The sequence below is a fragment of the Macaca fascicularis genome, chromosome 12 (genome assembly GCF_037993035.2).
Source record: "Macaca fascicularis isolate 582-1 chromosome 12, T2T-MFA8v1.1".
In the NCBI taxonomy this organism is placed as follows: Eukaryota; Metazoa; Chordata; class Mammalia; order Primates; family Cercopithecidae; genus Macaca; species Macaca fascicularis.
The window spans coordinates 102,582,400-102,599,576 of record NC_088386.1 but is presented as its reverse complement, the minus strand read 5'-3'; the positions used below and the strand labels follow the sequence as shown (position 1 = coordinate 102,599,576).

Below are 17,177 nucleotides of genomic sequence, written 5' to 3'. Positions count from 1 at the left end.
AATCCCAGCACTTTAAGAGGCTGAGTCAGGGAATTGCTTGAAGCTAGTAGTTCAAGACCAGCCTGAGAAACGTAGTGAGACCACATCTTTATAAAAAAATTGTTGTAAAGATGTGTGTGTGGTGATGCACGCCTATAGTCATATCTACTTAGGAGGCTGAGGAGGGAGGATCACTTGAGCCTTGGTGTTTGAGGTTACAATGAGCTAATCACACCACTGCACTCCATTCTGGGCAAGACAACAAGATCCCATCTCTAAAATGAAAAAAACAACAACAAAACAGTGAACAAAACAAAAACAAACCAACCAAAAAGAAAAGTGTATGAGGATGGCTGGGTGAGGTGGCTCACGCCTGTAATCTCAGCACTTTGGGAGGCCTAGGTGGGCAGATCACCTGAGATTGGGAGTTCAAGACCAGCTTGACCAACATGTAGAAACCCTGTCTCTACTAAAAATACAAAATTAGCCAGGCATCGTGGTGCGCGCCTGTAATCCCAGCTACTCAGGAGGCTGACGCAGGAGAATCCCTTGAACCCAGGAGGCGGAGGTTGCAGTGAGCCAAGATCATGCCATTGCACTCCAGCCTGGGCAATAAGAGTGAAACTCCATCCCCAAAAAAAAAAAAAAAAAAAAAAAAAAAAAAGACTATTTAGAAAAGTGTATGGGGACTAAAAGTGAAAACTTTTTGAATGTAATTGAAGTGAAGTTATTATCAGCCAAAATAGGCTGTTATTACTGTAAGATGTTTTATATAAGCCTCATAGTAAGTGCAAATATAATAGCTGTCAAAGACGCACAAAAGAAAAAAATGAATTAAATAATATTAAAAAAATGAAGACAGCAAACTAGGAGAAGAGGGGCAATACAACTAAAAGACAGACAAAAAGCAACTCTAAAAATGGCAAAATTGTCCTCCCCTATCAATAATTATTAAATATAAATGGATTAAAGCCTCCAATCAAAAGATATACATACAGTTGCTGAATGGATTGAAGAAAACGACCCAACTATATGCTGTCTACAAAAGACTCACTTCAGATTTAAGGACACAAAGGCCGAAAATGAAGGTATGGGAAAAGATATTTTATGTAAATGGTATTCAAAAAATGGCCGGGATGGCTATAGTTGTATGAGACAATATAGACTTTAGGTCAAAAACTCACACAAGTGACAAAGGAGTCATTATAAAATGATAAAAGGGTCAATTTACCCAGAAGATACAATAATTATAATAATATATACACCAAACATCAGAGCACCTAAATATGTAAGCAATCATTGACATAACAGAAGGGAGAAATAGACAGTGATATAATAATAGTAGGGGACTTCAATAACCCACTTTCAATAATAAAGAGAACCTCCAGACAGAAAATCAACAAGGAAATAGTAGACTTGAACAACACAGTAAACCAAATAGACCTGAGAGGCATATAAAGACTATTTCACCTAATAGTGCAGAATATACATTCTTCTCCAGCAAACATGGAACATTTTCTGGGATAGATCATATGTTAATCCATAAAACAAGTCTTATCAAATTTAAGAAGATTGAAATCATACCAAATATCTTTTCCAACCACAGTGAAATAAAACTAGAAATTAATAGTAGAAGAAAACTTAAAAATGTATACAGATGTTGAAACTACACAACACATTCTTGAACAATCAATGGGTCAAAGAAGAAATCAATGGCCAGGTGTAGAGGCTCGTACCTATAATCCTAGTGCTTTTGGAGGCTGAAGTGGGGAGACCAATTGAAGCCAGGAGTTTGAGATCAGCCTGAGCAACTTGTCAAGACCCCATCTCTACAAAAAAAACACCACATTTGTTTAATTAGCTGGATGTATTGGTACATGCCTGCAGTCCCAGCTAACTCGAGAGGCTGAAGCAGGAGGATGGCTTGAGCCTGGAAGATCAAGGCTGCAGTGAGCTGTGATTGCACCACTGCACTGCAGCCTGGGTGACAGAGCAAGACCCTATCTCAAAGAAAAAGAAAATTTAGTTGGGCATGTTGAAACATGCCTATAATTCTAGCTACTCAAGAGACTGAGACAAGAGAATCACTTGAGCTCAGGAGTTCAAAGTTACAGTGAGCTAGGATCACACCATTGCACTCCAGCCTAGGCAACAGAGCAAGATTCTGTCTCAAAAAAAAAAAAAAACAAAAAAATTCACACAATCATCACAATAGATACAGGAAAAAAGCATTTTACAGAATTCAATATACTCTCATGAGAAACTCTCAACAAACTAAGAATAGAAGGAAACTACCTCAACATAATAAAGACCAAATATAAAAAGCCCACAGCTAACATCATATTCCTTTTTCTTAAAGATGAAAAGCTGAAGTTTTTTTCTTTAAGATCAGGAACAAAGCAAGGATGCCTATTTTTACTGCATGTATTCAACATAGTACTGGAAGTCCTAGCCAGAGTAATTAGACAAGAAAAAGAAAGAAAAGGCATCCCAATCAGAAAGGAACAAGTAAAACAGTCTTTATTTGCATATGCCATGATCTTATATGTACAAGAGCATGGTTAAGGGTGGGGAGCAGGAGGTTTGTTCCTGTTCCTTTCTTCCGCATCTAGAGCCATCACTCAAAAGTATTAAGTAATCAGAAATTAAAGCTTCAAATTTAGCAAATTCTAAGGAAATGACCAAGCTCAGGAGAGCACATTATTTGTATCTCATTTGTTTATAAGGTAATCTCAAATGTTGCCTGGGAATCCTAGAAGTGTTTACTGGAATAGTAATGGATACACAGTTGACCCTTGAACAAGTAAAAGTTAGGGGCACTGGTCCTCCATGCTGCCAAAAATCAGCATGTAACTTTTGACTCCTCTAAAACTTACCTACTAATAGCCTACTGTTGAACAGAAGAAGCCTTACCAGTAAAGTAAACAGTTGATTGACAAGTATTTTGTATGTTATTTGTATCGGATATTGCATTCTGACAATAAAGTAAGCTAGAGAAAAGAAAATGTTATTAATGAAATCATAAGGAAGAGAAAATATATTTACTATTCATTATCTTCACGTTGAGTAGGCTGAAAAGAAGGAGTTAGAGGAGAGGTTGCTCTTGCTTTCTCAGGTGTGGCAGAGGTGGAAGAAAATCCACAAATTAATGGACTCACACAGTTCAAGTTGTTCGAGGATTAACTATATTCATTGCTTCATAGATAGATAGATAGATAGATAGATAGATAGATAGATAGACAGATATACACAGAAGTAATTAATGGGAAAAGATAGATTTCCAGCATTTAAGCTCCATGAAGGCAGAAAAAAAGTCTAGTTGGTTCACCATTCAGTCACTAACTCATTCATTCAACAACAATTAATCAAGCATTTGTTATGTGCCGAGCACTGTGCTTGGCACTGGGCATTTATTTTGAAGTGGGGTATGTTTCTATTTTTAAAAAGTTCTGGCATTGTGTGGAGAGTGACTTAGAGAAAGGCAAGGGGTAAGCAAAGAGACCAGGTAAAAGCCTACTGTAGTCTAGCCAAGAGATGACGGTGTTGCCCTGAATGAGTGGTGATACACTTACTGCAATGGGGAAAACTGGGAAAACTGTTATGCGGTTGGCAAATCAAGAGTTCTGTTTTGAACATATTGTGAATTGCCTGAGAGACGTCCAAATGAAGACATCACGAGGCAATCAACAGAGTCTGGAGCTCAAAGGAAAGGTCTTAGTACAGAGTAGCTATTCAATACATATTGGCTTGCTTAATTAATTATCGTAAATAAGATATGGGCTCAGTATTTCAGTTGCCCAGAAGAGTGAACATAGACTGAAAACCTAATACTTTTTCATTTCTACATCTATCATTCTTGTAGTCTACTCTCACATCCCTGATTTACTCGAAGACTAGATAGACTTCTAATTACATTTAAGTGAATTATTTTGTCATTGTGATTTTCTCTGGACAGCCAATTTCACAAGTATTCCATCTAGCATCTCACTGGGTCTCTACCTATATGCTATATTAATTCAGTCCTTACATTTATTTAATTTCAAGTATATGCCAAGCAACATGCTAGGTGTTAGGTGCATATCTTTGGCTATTTTTAGTATTTCGAGGGACTAGAGCTGAAAAAGAAAACAACGAATAACAATAAGAAAAATGACAGTATGTGAGATTGATTATGGCTTTCCTATTTATTTATTGCTGTATTTTAAGTTTTTATCACTGTGGCCCGAGAAACAATGTCTTAAAATAAGTTTGCCTCTGGACAAACTCTGGAGTGGTATTGGAGGATAAGTGGGATAAAAAAATGCATGAACCTTCTAGCCTTATGTTCAATAAAAAACAGCACAGATGGACCCACAATATAATTATGTAGCTAAAAAGTAAACAACTAATGAAATAAATCTTCCCATGTTTTCATTTCCTGTGAGCTTATTTTTGTTAATTACACAAATAATGTAATATTGCATGTTTATTGTAAATTAAAATGCAAAGTGCACAGATTTTTTAAAAAATGAATTCCTTATCATGCTCTTCCCTCTCTCCCACCTGTTTTTCAGAGGTAACCACTATTAACAGTTTAGTGAGTTTCCTTCAAACTGTTTTCTATGCACATATGTATGTCTCTACTTTTTCAACATAAGTTAGATCGTATTATGCTTTTGCTTTCTTCTTAGACATTGAGCATGTCATTTTTTAAAACGCTGCATAATATACCAGGGTACAAATGCACTGTAATTTATTTATTGGTGTATAATTAAGTTGCTTCCAATTTTTATCACAAAAATACTTTGATGTGTATCCTTATAACATGTATCTTTATGCGCAAGTGTAAATATGTTTGTAAGATCAATTCCTAAAAACAGAACTCTTTAAGTTAAAGATTATGCATATCAAAATTTTAGTTGATACCTGCCAAATCATAGATCTTTCTACACCACAATCTCTATTATGACGGATCACAGGGGCCACTCAAACCATTAATCAATCAGGTAACTATAGAGCACTGCTTCTCAAAATGTGGTGTCCGGACTAGCCGCATCAATATTACCTGGGAACTTAACAATAAATATAAATGCTCAGGCTCCGTCCCACCTGAACAGAATCTGAACTCTGTAGGTGAGATCCAGCAATCTGTTTTAACACTCTCCAGGTGATTTTTATATACACCAGAGTTTTGGAGCCACTGCTCAATAGTGGGCTTTCTGGCAACTCCAATTTGTGCAAGGAGCTGTGGGAAAGTGCTTCTTAAGAACTTATTCCTGGCTGAATTCGTAGTAATGATCATGGTAAATAATAGCCATCTTATTTGCTAGCTAACTTAAGGGCATTGTCCTCAAGAACTGAGGGAAAAATGGATTCTGTTTCTTCTCCGTGTGAGAGCTTTATCAAGATCTTCATGAGAACCTGCAGGTATGTTCCTCTAAAAGACTCTTCTGTTTGTTGATTTCAGGCCCAGAGTCTTCAGTAAACATGGACCTGTACAGTGGAGCTCAGCAAGTGTGCAGGGCCTTCTCTGCCCTTGTTGATCAAATCACCTTGCCCAATTTGAAGTGAAATGGAGTCCAGGCTCAAAGGCTTCTCGGTGTGATGACAAAATGCAGTTGCACAACTGTATTAAAAGAATTAAGACTTCTACCTTTCTTTTAATAGTTTGGTGTGAACTATGAAGAAAGCAAGTTTTGTTTTTTGATCTCCCTCCCTACTTACGTATCTTAGTTCTGCAGTTCAGAGTAAAGGCTGGGGGTTAGGGGGGCGAGTAGAGGATGAAGAAGGAAGGAGTAAATGGCAGTCAGATCTCTGCATGAAGGGCCATTCTTACTGTGAATACCTCCGGAGTAACATTCAAATGTGTGACCTACATGGATGCATGCAACAGTCTTCCTCAAGTATCATGTAAATTACTGAATCGATGGCCTAATTTTCTATCTTGATGTTTCAGCTAGAGAATAGGCTTAGCAAATAGATACACACACACACACACACACACACACACACACACACACACACACACAACTGAGTGCATGTAAAACTGGTAACATTTAGACCTAAAACCATAAAAACCCTAGAAGAAAACCTAGGCAATACCATTCAGGACATAGGCATGGGCAAGGACTTCATGTCTAAAACACCAAAAGTAACAGCAACAAAAGCCAAAATTGACAAATGGGATCTAATTAAACTAAAGAGCTTCTGTACAGCAAAAGAAACTACCATCAGAGTGAACAGGAAACCTACACAATGGGAGAAAATTTTTGCAATCTACTCATCTGACAAAGGGCTAATATCCAGAACCTTCAAATAACTCAAACAAATTTACAAGAAAAAAACAACCCCATCAAAAAGTGGACAAAGGATATGAACAGACACTTCTCAAAAGAAGACATTTATGCAGCCAACAGACACATGAAAAAATGCTCATCATCACTCACCATCAGAGAAATGCAACTCAAAACCACAATGAGATACCATCTCACACCAGTTAGAATGACAATCATTAAAAAGTCAGGAAACAACAGGTGCTGGAGAAGATGTGGAGAAATAGGAACGCTTTTACACTGTTGGTGGGACTGTAAACTAGTTCAACCATTGTGGAAGACAGTGTGGTGATTCCTCAAGGATCTAGAACTAGAAATACCATTTGACCCAGCCATCCCATTACTGGGTATATACCCAAAGGATTATAAATCATGCTGCTATAAAGACACATGCACACGTATGTTTATTGCAGCACTATTCACAATAGCAAAGACTTGAAACTAACCCAAATGTCCATCAGTGACAGACTGGATTAAGAAAATGTGGCACATATACACCATGGAATACTATGCCGCCATAAAAAAGGATGACTTTGTGTCCTTTGTAGGGACATGGATGCAGCTGTCAACCATCATTCTCAGCAAACTATTGCAAGAACAGAAAACCAAACACCACATGTTCTCACTTGTAGGTGGGAATTGAACAATGAGATCACTTGGACACAGGAAGGGGAACATCACCCACTGGGGCCTGTTGTGGGGTGGGGGGAGGGGGGAGGGGGGAGGGATAGCATTAGGCGATATACCTAATGTAAATGATGAGTTAATGGGTGCAGCACACCAACTTGGCAGATGTATACATATGTAACAAACCTGCACGTTGTGCACATGTACCCTAGAACATAAAGTATAATAATAAAAAAAAACTGGTAACATCTGAATAAATTTGGATTATACCACTATCAGTTTCCTACTTGTAATATTGTACCATAGTTATGCAGATGTTCCCACTGGGGAAACTAGATGAAGATCATATAGATGTCTCTGTATTATTTCTTATAACTGTATATGAATCAAGTATCTCAATATAAAAAATTTAATATATGAATGTTTTTCTCTAAAATCTCCACATCCAACAAGTTTCACCAAAGCATCTGTGTGCCTCCTTTCTCTTATTATGTTGGATTAGGTTATAGATGCTTAACTTACAAAGTAACAGCTAACCTTTTTTGACTGTTAGAGCACTTAGTTTTTAAGCACTTTCTATGTGCTGGCTCATTTAATCCTCACACGAAACCTAGGTAGTAGGTTTCTCATTTTATGAGGAAACTGAGGCACAAAGAGGTTTAGTAACTTGTCCGAAGTTGATCTGGCCACTTCTTGATGAAGCTGTGATTTGAACTCAGCTTCTGAGCCTATACTCTAACTACTACTCTGTACTTCCTTTCAGTAAATATTGCGGTGATTTCAATGTTTTTGTCTACTATCGTGAGATGCAGGCCATGTTACATGCAGAGAGGCTGTGGATTTTTATATGATCTGTAATTCCTGAAACTGTTTACAGAGTGAAATAATGTCCCATTGGATGGGATTGGGACTAGGTTATCCCTGTTCCATCTCATCCTAACAGTTTTTAATCTGCTTTTCAGTCTATCATAAACTTTTGGTTTTAGTTTTGTCACTTAGCAGAGTTACTCTTCTTTTCACTTCATCCCAGCTTGTTCCTTACACCTTTGATAAGCTTCATCAGCAAGCTGTAGTCCCTGGGCCAAATTCTGTTCTCTCCCTGTTTTGAACAGGCTATGAGCTAAGTGTGGTTATTACATCTTTTTAAAACATTGAAAAAGTCCAAAGAAAAATATTTTGTGGCACCTGAAAAGTGTATGGATTCCGATTTCAGTGTCCATAAAGAGAGTTTTACCGGAACATAACCATATTCATTCATTTATGTATTGTGATAACTGCTTTTGTTTGCCGAGGCAGAATTGATTAATTACAGTGGAGACTGGATGGCCCGGAAAGCCTATAATATTTACTATCAGACTCTCAGAAAAAGGTTGCCAATCCCTGTCATAGAGTACCAAGGTGAGGGAAGAACAAAGGGCAGGCTCTTCTGCAAGTTCATTCTCCGAGTGTAGTGTCTCTTTGATGATTTATAAGAGATAATGAATTTACGTGATAGTTCCGAAGGATATGATGAAAAACATTAGGAAAAGCATCATCAATGCAAAATCACGAGCCCATATGTAGAAAAGGTAGTCAAATGGTGGCAGCTTTTTAATAAAATACTAATTTTCCCAGTGAGCCAAAAGCTGAGGCTGGGCCTTCTCCCCCACCTCTTTCCCCAAGCTCCTTTTTCCTGTTGTCAAGACTCAGCTAATCCTCAAATGAAACTGTGTTTTCTGATAATAATGCTTTAGATGCAATTTCTAGTTTAAGGAGGCCCTAATCATTCAATGAAGACATTTACTGAGGCTTCCTTTGGACCTGAAAAAAGCAAGGGAACTGCTAACATATCTGAAATTCAAACTGGCTGTCAATCCTATATATTGGTTATAATAGAATGATTGGAGAGTTGGGAATAATTAGAGATAAAAATAGCATTGTGTCTCGAACTCACATACATTTGCTAATTGGGCTTCTCTGCTTTAAACCTTGTTCAGGCCTGGTCATTTTATCAGGGAAATAATTATCTATGGGTTCTTCTCTTATGCTGTTCTTTTTATTTTGCTTTTCAATGCAAAGTGTAAACACTTATAGAGGTATAATATTTAATCAAGTAACAAATGTGCTTATTGGGAAATAGTTTGTACCTATTTACACTTAAACATTATTAGAGTTTGGATGTCATTTGTGGTAACATTAAATATTGAAATAAAGAGACTCCAATAACATTACCTGGGGTCCAGAACTTTTATTAATTTTGTTTTCATTAGAGGAATGCTTTATTTGCCAGTTTTTTGTTTTGCTTTACTTTTTGCTTCATTCAGTATTCGAAAATATGCTTTCAAACAAGATTCAGGTATCATAGATTGTCAGTAGCTAGTAATTAATAAATATCAACCCTTATGTGCCTATGCATAAGCAATCCAGTGGTTAAAGTATTGGGAGCCATGCAGTGTATTCAAGTTAAATGTATGGCACACTAGTTTATTAACATGTCAAGCATCCCAAACTGAACTATTAAATGGATACAAAGAATCCCCAAGTCATCTCTGGAAGTCATTTAACTCCTTTAGACTGTGGGATAGACTGGCAGTAATGTCACCATTTGAAGAAACATGCTTGCAGCCTAAAATAAATAAAGAAATAAATAATAGAAAGCAGCTTTAAATAAGCATACTGAGAGAATTTGGGTTCATATTTATCTCTGGGCATTCCCACCATTTAAAATAAATAAATAATCAATAGTTAAGGAAAATGTTATATATTTGTATATTTAATTCCAAAGCATGAATTAGCTCCGAGTTCAATTTATTTCCTCTTTATTTCCAGGTTCACTTTTCCAATAACACTAGACCCACTTCTACGCACATGCATGCTTATCAAATCTTCAATCAACTCTTTCTTCTTTAGTAAGGAGGTCCTTAGTTGCTGAGAATATGTACCTGAAAGTAGAAAAGTGGAACTTCATAAGATCACCAAAATAGTTTCAGGTTAATTAAATATCAATAAATTATTTTTAAAAGGCAGGTTTGATGTTTCTGCCACTCCAATATAAAACTTCTCTATAAACTGATTTCAGAGGAATATATGTCAATGTGTGTTTGTGCAAAGTCTTGTGTCCTATGTAGTTTAGGTATATAATCTAAAACAAATACATTATAATAAATACATTTTTGTCAATTAATAGGCATTAAAATATTTGCCTGATTTGAAAAAAGTGAAGTCATTATATATTTTTAAATATAAATATGAAGAAAAAAATATAAACCACCCATAGTATAACCTCCTAGAGATAACCATAGTTTTGTGTGTGCACACTTTATACTATAACTTATTTAACCACTACTCTATCTTGGGACATTTAGATTATTTCCAGGTTTCCTGTTACTATAAATAATATTGCAATGAATAGCCTTGGATTGCATCATTGGCTGCAGCTCTAAATGTTTCTTCACAGTAGATTTCTAGGTGGGTAATTGCTGAGTATGTGGCTTAGAAAATTTCTTGGAGTGGGTGAAGTAGAAAATCAAGCATTTGAGAGTCTATTTATGTTTCTGAACAATTGTTTTCTCTTGTAGTTAGTGTTTAAAATATAAGCACTATGAGCATTTGCCAGCTAGTGAGACACCAGCTGCAAACACCAACAGATTACAAATCTAAATTTTAATTTTCTGATCACAGAGGAAAACAAACTCACTATTTTTCTAGAACATACAAACTGCCAGGCTCAGGAAAGGGGCTTTTTGTGCCTCCCAGTGGCATAGCAAGGTTTGTTGAAGGAGGAGCCACCATTTTTGACACAAAATTTCTTCATTTGCATTGAAGCCTTTACTAACCCACGAGTTACCCTCAATTCTGTTATGTTCTATTTAGGAGTCATCAATATGCTCTTTCCCTAACTCTCTCTCTCTCTCTCTCTCTCTCTCTCTCTCTCTCACTCACCCTTTCTCTCTTTCTCCCATGACATAACCCATCAAAATTTAGTGGTTAACTTAACTCTGGGTACATCCTCTTCATACCTTCTCTTGGATACCTCAACCTTCAGCTATTAGCCCATGTCTTTCTAGACTAAATAACAATGATCTTTAGAGGTTTTTCTCATAATGACATCTCTAGCCCTTTTATTTCTGAACCTCGTCTGTTCCTGCTCATCACTGTTACAAACAGCCATAGTGTTCAGGTCATCATCCAGCTCCATCAACTGTCCTTGGGGTGAAGCTCTTCCAGGTTCTTCTCACAGTTAAATAAGTGCCTTTCGTATGTTTCTTTTTTATATAATCACAGTACATTGGAACAGAAAAGATGGGACTTTGTGTGTCATCTACTTTCCATACACTTCTTTTTCAGTTGAAAGAACTGAGGGCTAAATTAGTTAACTTGCTCATGGTTACACAGTTATTTGATATTTTTTGTTTTCATATTTGTTGACTCAGTATTAACAAATATGATATATTAACATGCAAAATTATATAGGAGTTTTATGTTTTTAACAAAGTGTGATTCATAGTAAGATTTATCAAGTGCATTTAAACTATTTGATTTGAAGATATCAAAATAACAAGAACCTTTTTGCATATTACGTAGACACTTATTTTAGTTCTTCTTGTCTTCTGCCCTGATGATGTGATTTCCTTGAGAACTACAGAGACAAGCACTGCTTCACCTTCTCTCCTGTCCCAACCTAACAACATATTATCCCCCAGGGACAAAAGAAAAACATACTGGAGGATCCATGCAGGTACATTCAGAGCCCAGTTGAACCACTAGAGATTTAAGCAAACCTCTTGAGATGAAATCTCAATGTTCCTGTAACTATTTAACTTTTGGACGTGGTATTTCCTTGACCCAAGACCCTCTTTGACTGTGATTATACAAACCAAATGGAAAGTCTTGTTTCTTGGTCTGCAAAAAATTGTTTGTGTCAAACGTTAAAATAACCTCAATAAAGTGAAACGCTCACTCCTACTATTTGGCTACTTGCATACCAACTCCCTAAAGTTTGCAGACCAGCTGAATCACTAACAACTCTGTAGCAAGACGAAGGAAGTGGCTTCCAAATCTGAAGCTGTCTTGGAGAAAATCTTTATAAAATAAATGTGTGTGTGTGTATATATATATATATACTTACTGTGTGTGTGTGTATACACACACACACACACACACATATATAACATTTTGGAGAACAGCTTTATAAAATAAGTGTATATATATACACTTATTTTTTCGTGTGTATATATATGTGTGTATATATATACATACACACACACATATATATGTTACATTTTCATGTTCAGCCAAATACCAATAATATTTTCATTTATGTAGTAGACATTTCTTTGAGTTATTCAAAGTGAGTGCAAGATAGAAAAAATATTGCTGGTGATTTGAGTAAGACAGTTAATATGATTTTTAAAATATGGAAGAAAAGGCCCTACAGATCATCCTCAGCAGTACAGAATTTAAAAATATACAGTCCTTACTGGTGCTGATGCCTGGGCAGCCTCTGTTCAAAATATTTTTAAAATATGGGTGATCAACATTTAAAAATATTCATTTGGTATTTCTACTTTAGTAGCAAGGCTGCTGAAATAATATTTCCTCTAAAAATGAAATTGGTTTGAGTTACAATAACACCAAAATAATAAACTTATCTGTCAATAATAGCCGTGAGTTATCTGGGTTTTTTGGATCAGCAAATCATGAGGATTTTTAATTACTAAGGTTAAAACAAACTAGATATATAAAAGCTCTAAAACACCTTGGGAAATGGTAGCACTAGAACTACCATTGTTAATTGCTATTTTAATATGGAGATTACAGGAATATGTAACAATTCTAACACTAAAATGTACAAATGTAAAAATTAGTTTTGCCCCTATTTTCTAGTTGTTTATATAATTCTAAAGAGTTATGGCCACTCAAACAGCCCTTGATACAAGGTTTCAATGCTCATTGGTTGAAATGACATCAAAAAAGGATAAAAATAATATGTATAGGGTTCAGGCATCTCTCTGCTTACTCAAAGACGCTTACTCAACCTCATTCTAATTCTATAAGGGACCTTTTTTTCTGTGCCCTCAGACGAGACTATTTGAATATAGTATTTACTTCAATGAAAAACTCTAAATTTGTAGCAAGTTCCAACTTACTAAAAATTAATTACTCAGATTGCTGCAAGTTAATTACTTATTTGAGAGTCATTCAAAAAGCAACATGAAGTGAATCTACATGCCAGCTGACTTTTTTACTCTTTATTTCTTCAACCGAATGCCTCTCAAAGAGCCTCTCTATTTACATGAAAGCAATGTTTATTTTCAGTTTAAGAAGGGCAAGAGTTTATGTGCTGCAAATGTTTCCTAAGCTTATATTCAAGTCTTCTCAATTCCACAGCAAGTAAACACCAGGTTATGACTGCTAGTGTTCAGGCTAATAGTAAAAAATAATGTTGATCTTGGGGGATCTGTTTATACTTTTTTGTTGTATTTTGGGAATCGTGCTTTTTGTCTTTTCTTTCTGACTCTTCCTTGCTGCTGTTCACAGGAAGTATGAGGAAAAGGACAATATGTTGATATAAACAGCTACTATGCAGTGCAAAAAGAAGTACTATCTATCTTCCTATCAGTTGTGTGCTCTTGGGGTTCACCTCTTGAGAGGAATATATATGACATTGGATTCCCCTAATGCCATTTCCCTCTTCCTCACAATTCAGCACATTCATACTTGATTGACCCTTTCAAAAGACACGGGAGCTGGGGTTGACCACCTTGTTTACTCCTTGTGTGCTGTGGCTGTGCTGCTGAGATTTTCTCTTCCTCTCCAGCCAATTGCCTCCTTCCTAAGCCGTGGTTCCTAGAGAGCACACAGTCCACATAGATGTCCCAGAAGAGTTGAGCCAGATCCCAAAACAGTGCTCCATGCTTCAAGTTCTCAGATGACTTCAGGTAGATCATAAAATCCCAGAAGCCCGAAACAGTGTTGGAAATGCGAGGCTTCCGCATTTCCAGGAGAAGCACTGAGGAGGATTCCCAGCACTGAGGATCAGCTTGGTTAAGAGCCAGCAGGTCTGTCTGGCTATGGCAGAAGAAAGGAGATACACAGCACATTCCCACAATGAGCAGGGAGCAGGTGAAGCTCAAGGGGTGGTGGATCCCTCCTCTGTTCCCAGGATCAGCCATGGCCCTAAAACCGCACAGGATGGAAATATTTCATATCAGTCCCCGCTTATGCTCCACTCAGTAAAGAAAATAAGTATGCCCTTAAGAACCTTAATTCCGGCAAAGGAAACACATCATTGTCGCAAAGTAGGGAAATCTTAGCCAGGCTCCCATATCACAAGCTCCATTCTATCTAAAATGACTCAGTGCCAGGCCAGGGAGTGAGCATAAATCCAAGATAGGCCAAGAAATATTCACTCCTAAGATGTGTTCCTTTACAAGATGAATAAATTAATCTGCTAATCTGTTTTTCCCTAGTACAGAAGAATGTAATCTAAAAGAATACTAAGTGAACATTTAAAATTTTGCTGCATGGCTTTAACTATTCCATAATATCTTAGTGAAGCCTGGCTCTCCTAATCTAGGACTTACATATAATTAAGAATTTATATATATTTAATCTTTAGATGCATTCCTGTTCACAGTGACTTTTAATTTTTTTAAAAATACATTAGAATTGTCAAATGTTATAGTGAAATTAACACAAGACAATGTGCTAAAAGTATGGATGAATATATGTGGAAACAAAGAGACACATATTCAACCAATTAGAGTAGAATCAATAAGCATTTTACAAATACCTAAAATGTTCTGCAATTCTGATATAACCTTCATAAAGATAATGTTTTATGTTTTATAATTTCTCTATTATTGGTATGAATCCCAAGGATTTTTTTAAAAATGTGACTCTCATTCAACTTTTCTGGCTTCCAATGTCTTGCCATAAAATTGGGGCATCCACAGACCACTTTGAAATTTTTCTTTTGCTACCACTTCAGACAAGTGCAATGATAAATGATGCTCTTAAAATAATAGTAATCTAAAAGTTCACGTTTTGCCAGAAAAAGTGTATCCATTCCCTCACAGACTATACAAAATGTATATCACGTTTAAACAGCTCTAACATAAAGAAAAAATAAGAAGGGCACATGCTGCTTACTTTCAGGTTTGTACTATATTTCCAAACCTTTAGACATTAGTATCATGAAAGCAAGCAAAATACAGCTTATGGGAATACTCTTATATTGGAACATTTAATGATAACACCATAAGATGGATAGTCTGTCTCTTCTGAACAGCAGTAGGACATGTGTAGGTACTGTTCAATAAATATTTCAGAAAGTGTCTTTGAACATGCATGTTCCTATATTGAAGAAGCATGTTAGAGATACAAGAGTATTCAAAAACTATTTCCTCTATCTTTCACATCATATATGCATTATCTCTACTTGAAATCATATTTGTTGTGTCCCTTTCCAAACTAAAATATCGAGGTACCTTGAAGGGTGGTTTTCCTAAAGGACAAGTCTAAGTTTTCAGAGGGCAGGACTCTGTCCAACGTACTGAAGTTGGCGTTATCCAGGACTCCCTGTCTGCTGGCGCCACGGCGCTCAAATTGGCTCCTTTAGGTCCCCTTCTAAATTTTAGGAGAGGCTTCCCAGACCCTGAAAAGATGTTTCTCTGAGTTCCTTGAACCTGGAGTCCTCCGTGCACTCCGCTACGAGCCCCGCGCTGAGTCTCGGCCCCGCACTTGATTCCACAGCCTCACCCTCCGCAGGGCGGAGCTGCCTGGGACCCGCTCTGTCCTTTGGGCCCCACTCACCTCCTGACTCGGCGGCTCTACTCCCAGATGGCACAAGGGCTTCCCTCCGCACTCACCCGCCTGGCCCCTTCCAGGTTTCCTCGAACGCGTGGAGAGAGTTCCCTCGAGTGCGCGGAGAGAAAACGCTCAGGCTGCTCCCGAGCGAGCGGCTGTCCCCAGCTTCCGCGTCCTGGAGGCTACCGTGCCTCTACTTAAGCAGTGGGAGTGCTCGGCGCCTCTCCAAGTCTACGTCAAAGCTCCTGGAAACTGCCGCCACCTCTCGCCTCCAAGTCCATCTCCCGCACCCTCCTCTTCTCTCCCTCCCCGGAGAATTTCGGTTCAGGAAAGCAGCAGGCTTGGCCACACACTCTCTCATCGGCCCTGACCCGCACCCACTCTGCACCTGGCGGAGTTGAGCCTCGGTGCGGCTGGGCTTCCCGCTCCCACCTCGTGGGGGCGTGCCGCTGCGGCGGGAACTGCAAAGTTAGGGCCCAGCTCCGCGCGGGTCCGGGGAACAGAGGGGTTCCCGCTCACCGCATGGGCCTCGTCTCAAAATAGAGGGGTGTGAGGGAACACTGTGGACTCTTGGGGTCGGAGGAGCGACGTGAGCACCCTCTCGACACTCAGCAAGGGCTCAGAGGAAATAAGGCGCCTTCTCGATATATTCCGGGCGTGAATTTCTCCTGCCTGCCTGTAGCCCTGGGCTGAAAGGAGAAAAACACCCCTGAAGGCAGAGATGAGGATAGGGACTTGGCGCTGCTGGAAGCTACCCCTGACTGGGGCCAGGACACCCGGTTGTTTGCAGACCCTGGCCTGGGTCACTCAGGAGACTGGGTTGCTGCTGGCATCGCTTTGGTCGGTCCCTCAACCCCCCAACAACCCCGCTCCAGATTTCACAGCAGGGTCCCTGGTTCCCAAGAAAAAAAGCGCCTGGGATTCCCTTTGATTCTCACCTCACAAATAGTTACTATCCTAGTCCCAGATTAGAGCCCTGTCACTGCTCCAGGGCTCCTCTGAACATAAGTGCCCACCTTAACTGAAACACACCCAGTCAAGGGGCCTGAGGCAAAAGTCTTCCCTTTGCAAGTGTTTCCAGGTTTTGGCCCTCCCCTGAAAATTCCTTCAGCCCCTGAAAACCACTTGTAGTCTCCATTAACTGAAGGCTTTTGTGCCAGCTCAATAGTATCCATGGTTACCTTCGGAGGGGCACAAGGCTTTATAGTAAGATTTGCTGAAGCCACAGAGAAGCAGCCCCCTCCCCAAGGTACTATTAAATAGGAGGTCTGAAGAGGAGTTCTGGGGGGCTCTGAGCTATTGCTCCTGCTCAGAAATGATGGAGTGTACTTCATTTTCTCCACGTGTGAGCCGGGTATCTCATGCCTGCTTCTATTCACCCTATAGGGCTGTGGAATAAGACCAGGGTGAAGTCTTGGACTTGCTACCTGAATTTCAAGGAGCTTATGCCTTTGGAGAAAACATACTTCA

General features: G+C 38.4%; 2 protein-coding genes across 2 annotated transcripts in view; one reads left to right on the top strand and one right to left on the bottom strand.

Annotated features, from left to right (window-relative positions):
- DYTN (dystrotelin) overlaps positions 1-6,474 on the top strand; it is a 68,422-nt gene extending 61,948 nt beyond the window's left edge. The window contains exon 12 of the mRNA XM_005574063.5: positions 5,426-6,474. Coding sequence (XP_005574120.3) covers positions 5,426-5,529 — 104 coding nt within the window. The 3' untranslated portion in view covers positions 5,530-6,474. The remainder of the gene's footprint in view (positions 1-5,425) is intronic.
- Positions 6,475-9,129: 2,655 nt separating this feature from the next.
- FAM237A (family with sequence similarity 237 member A) lies at positions 9,130-16,093 on the bottom strand. Its single transcript, XM_015432650.4, has 3 exons — positions 15,714-16,093; positions 13,660-14,075; positions 9,130-9,838 (listed from the first exon to the last, which is right to left on the bottom strand). Exons 2-3 carry the CDS (start codon positions 14,069-14,071, stop codon positions 9,705-9,707), a joined length of 546 nt encoding a protein of 181 aa, XP_015288136.1. The 5' UTR covers positions 14,072-14,075; positions 15,714-16,093; the 3' UTR covers positions 9,130-9,704.
- Positions 16,094-17,177: the final 1,084 nt, after the last annotated feature.

Bases quoted from the DNA above. Each gene is read 5' to 3' on its own strand.
- FAM237A (XM_015432650.4), bottom strand. From the start codon at position 14,071: ATGGCTGATCCTGGGAACAGAGGAGGGATCCACCACCCCTTGAGCTTC. The intron at 9,839-13,659 runs GTGGTCAACCCC...TTCTACTTTCAG, and splicing joins GCACACAAGGAGTAAACAAG to GTACATATTCTCAGCAACTA.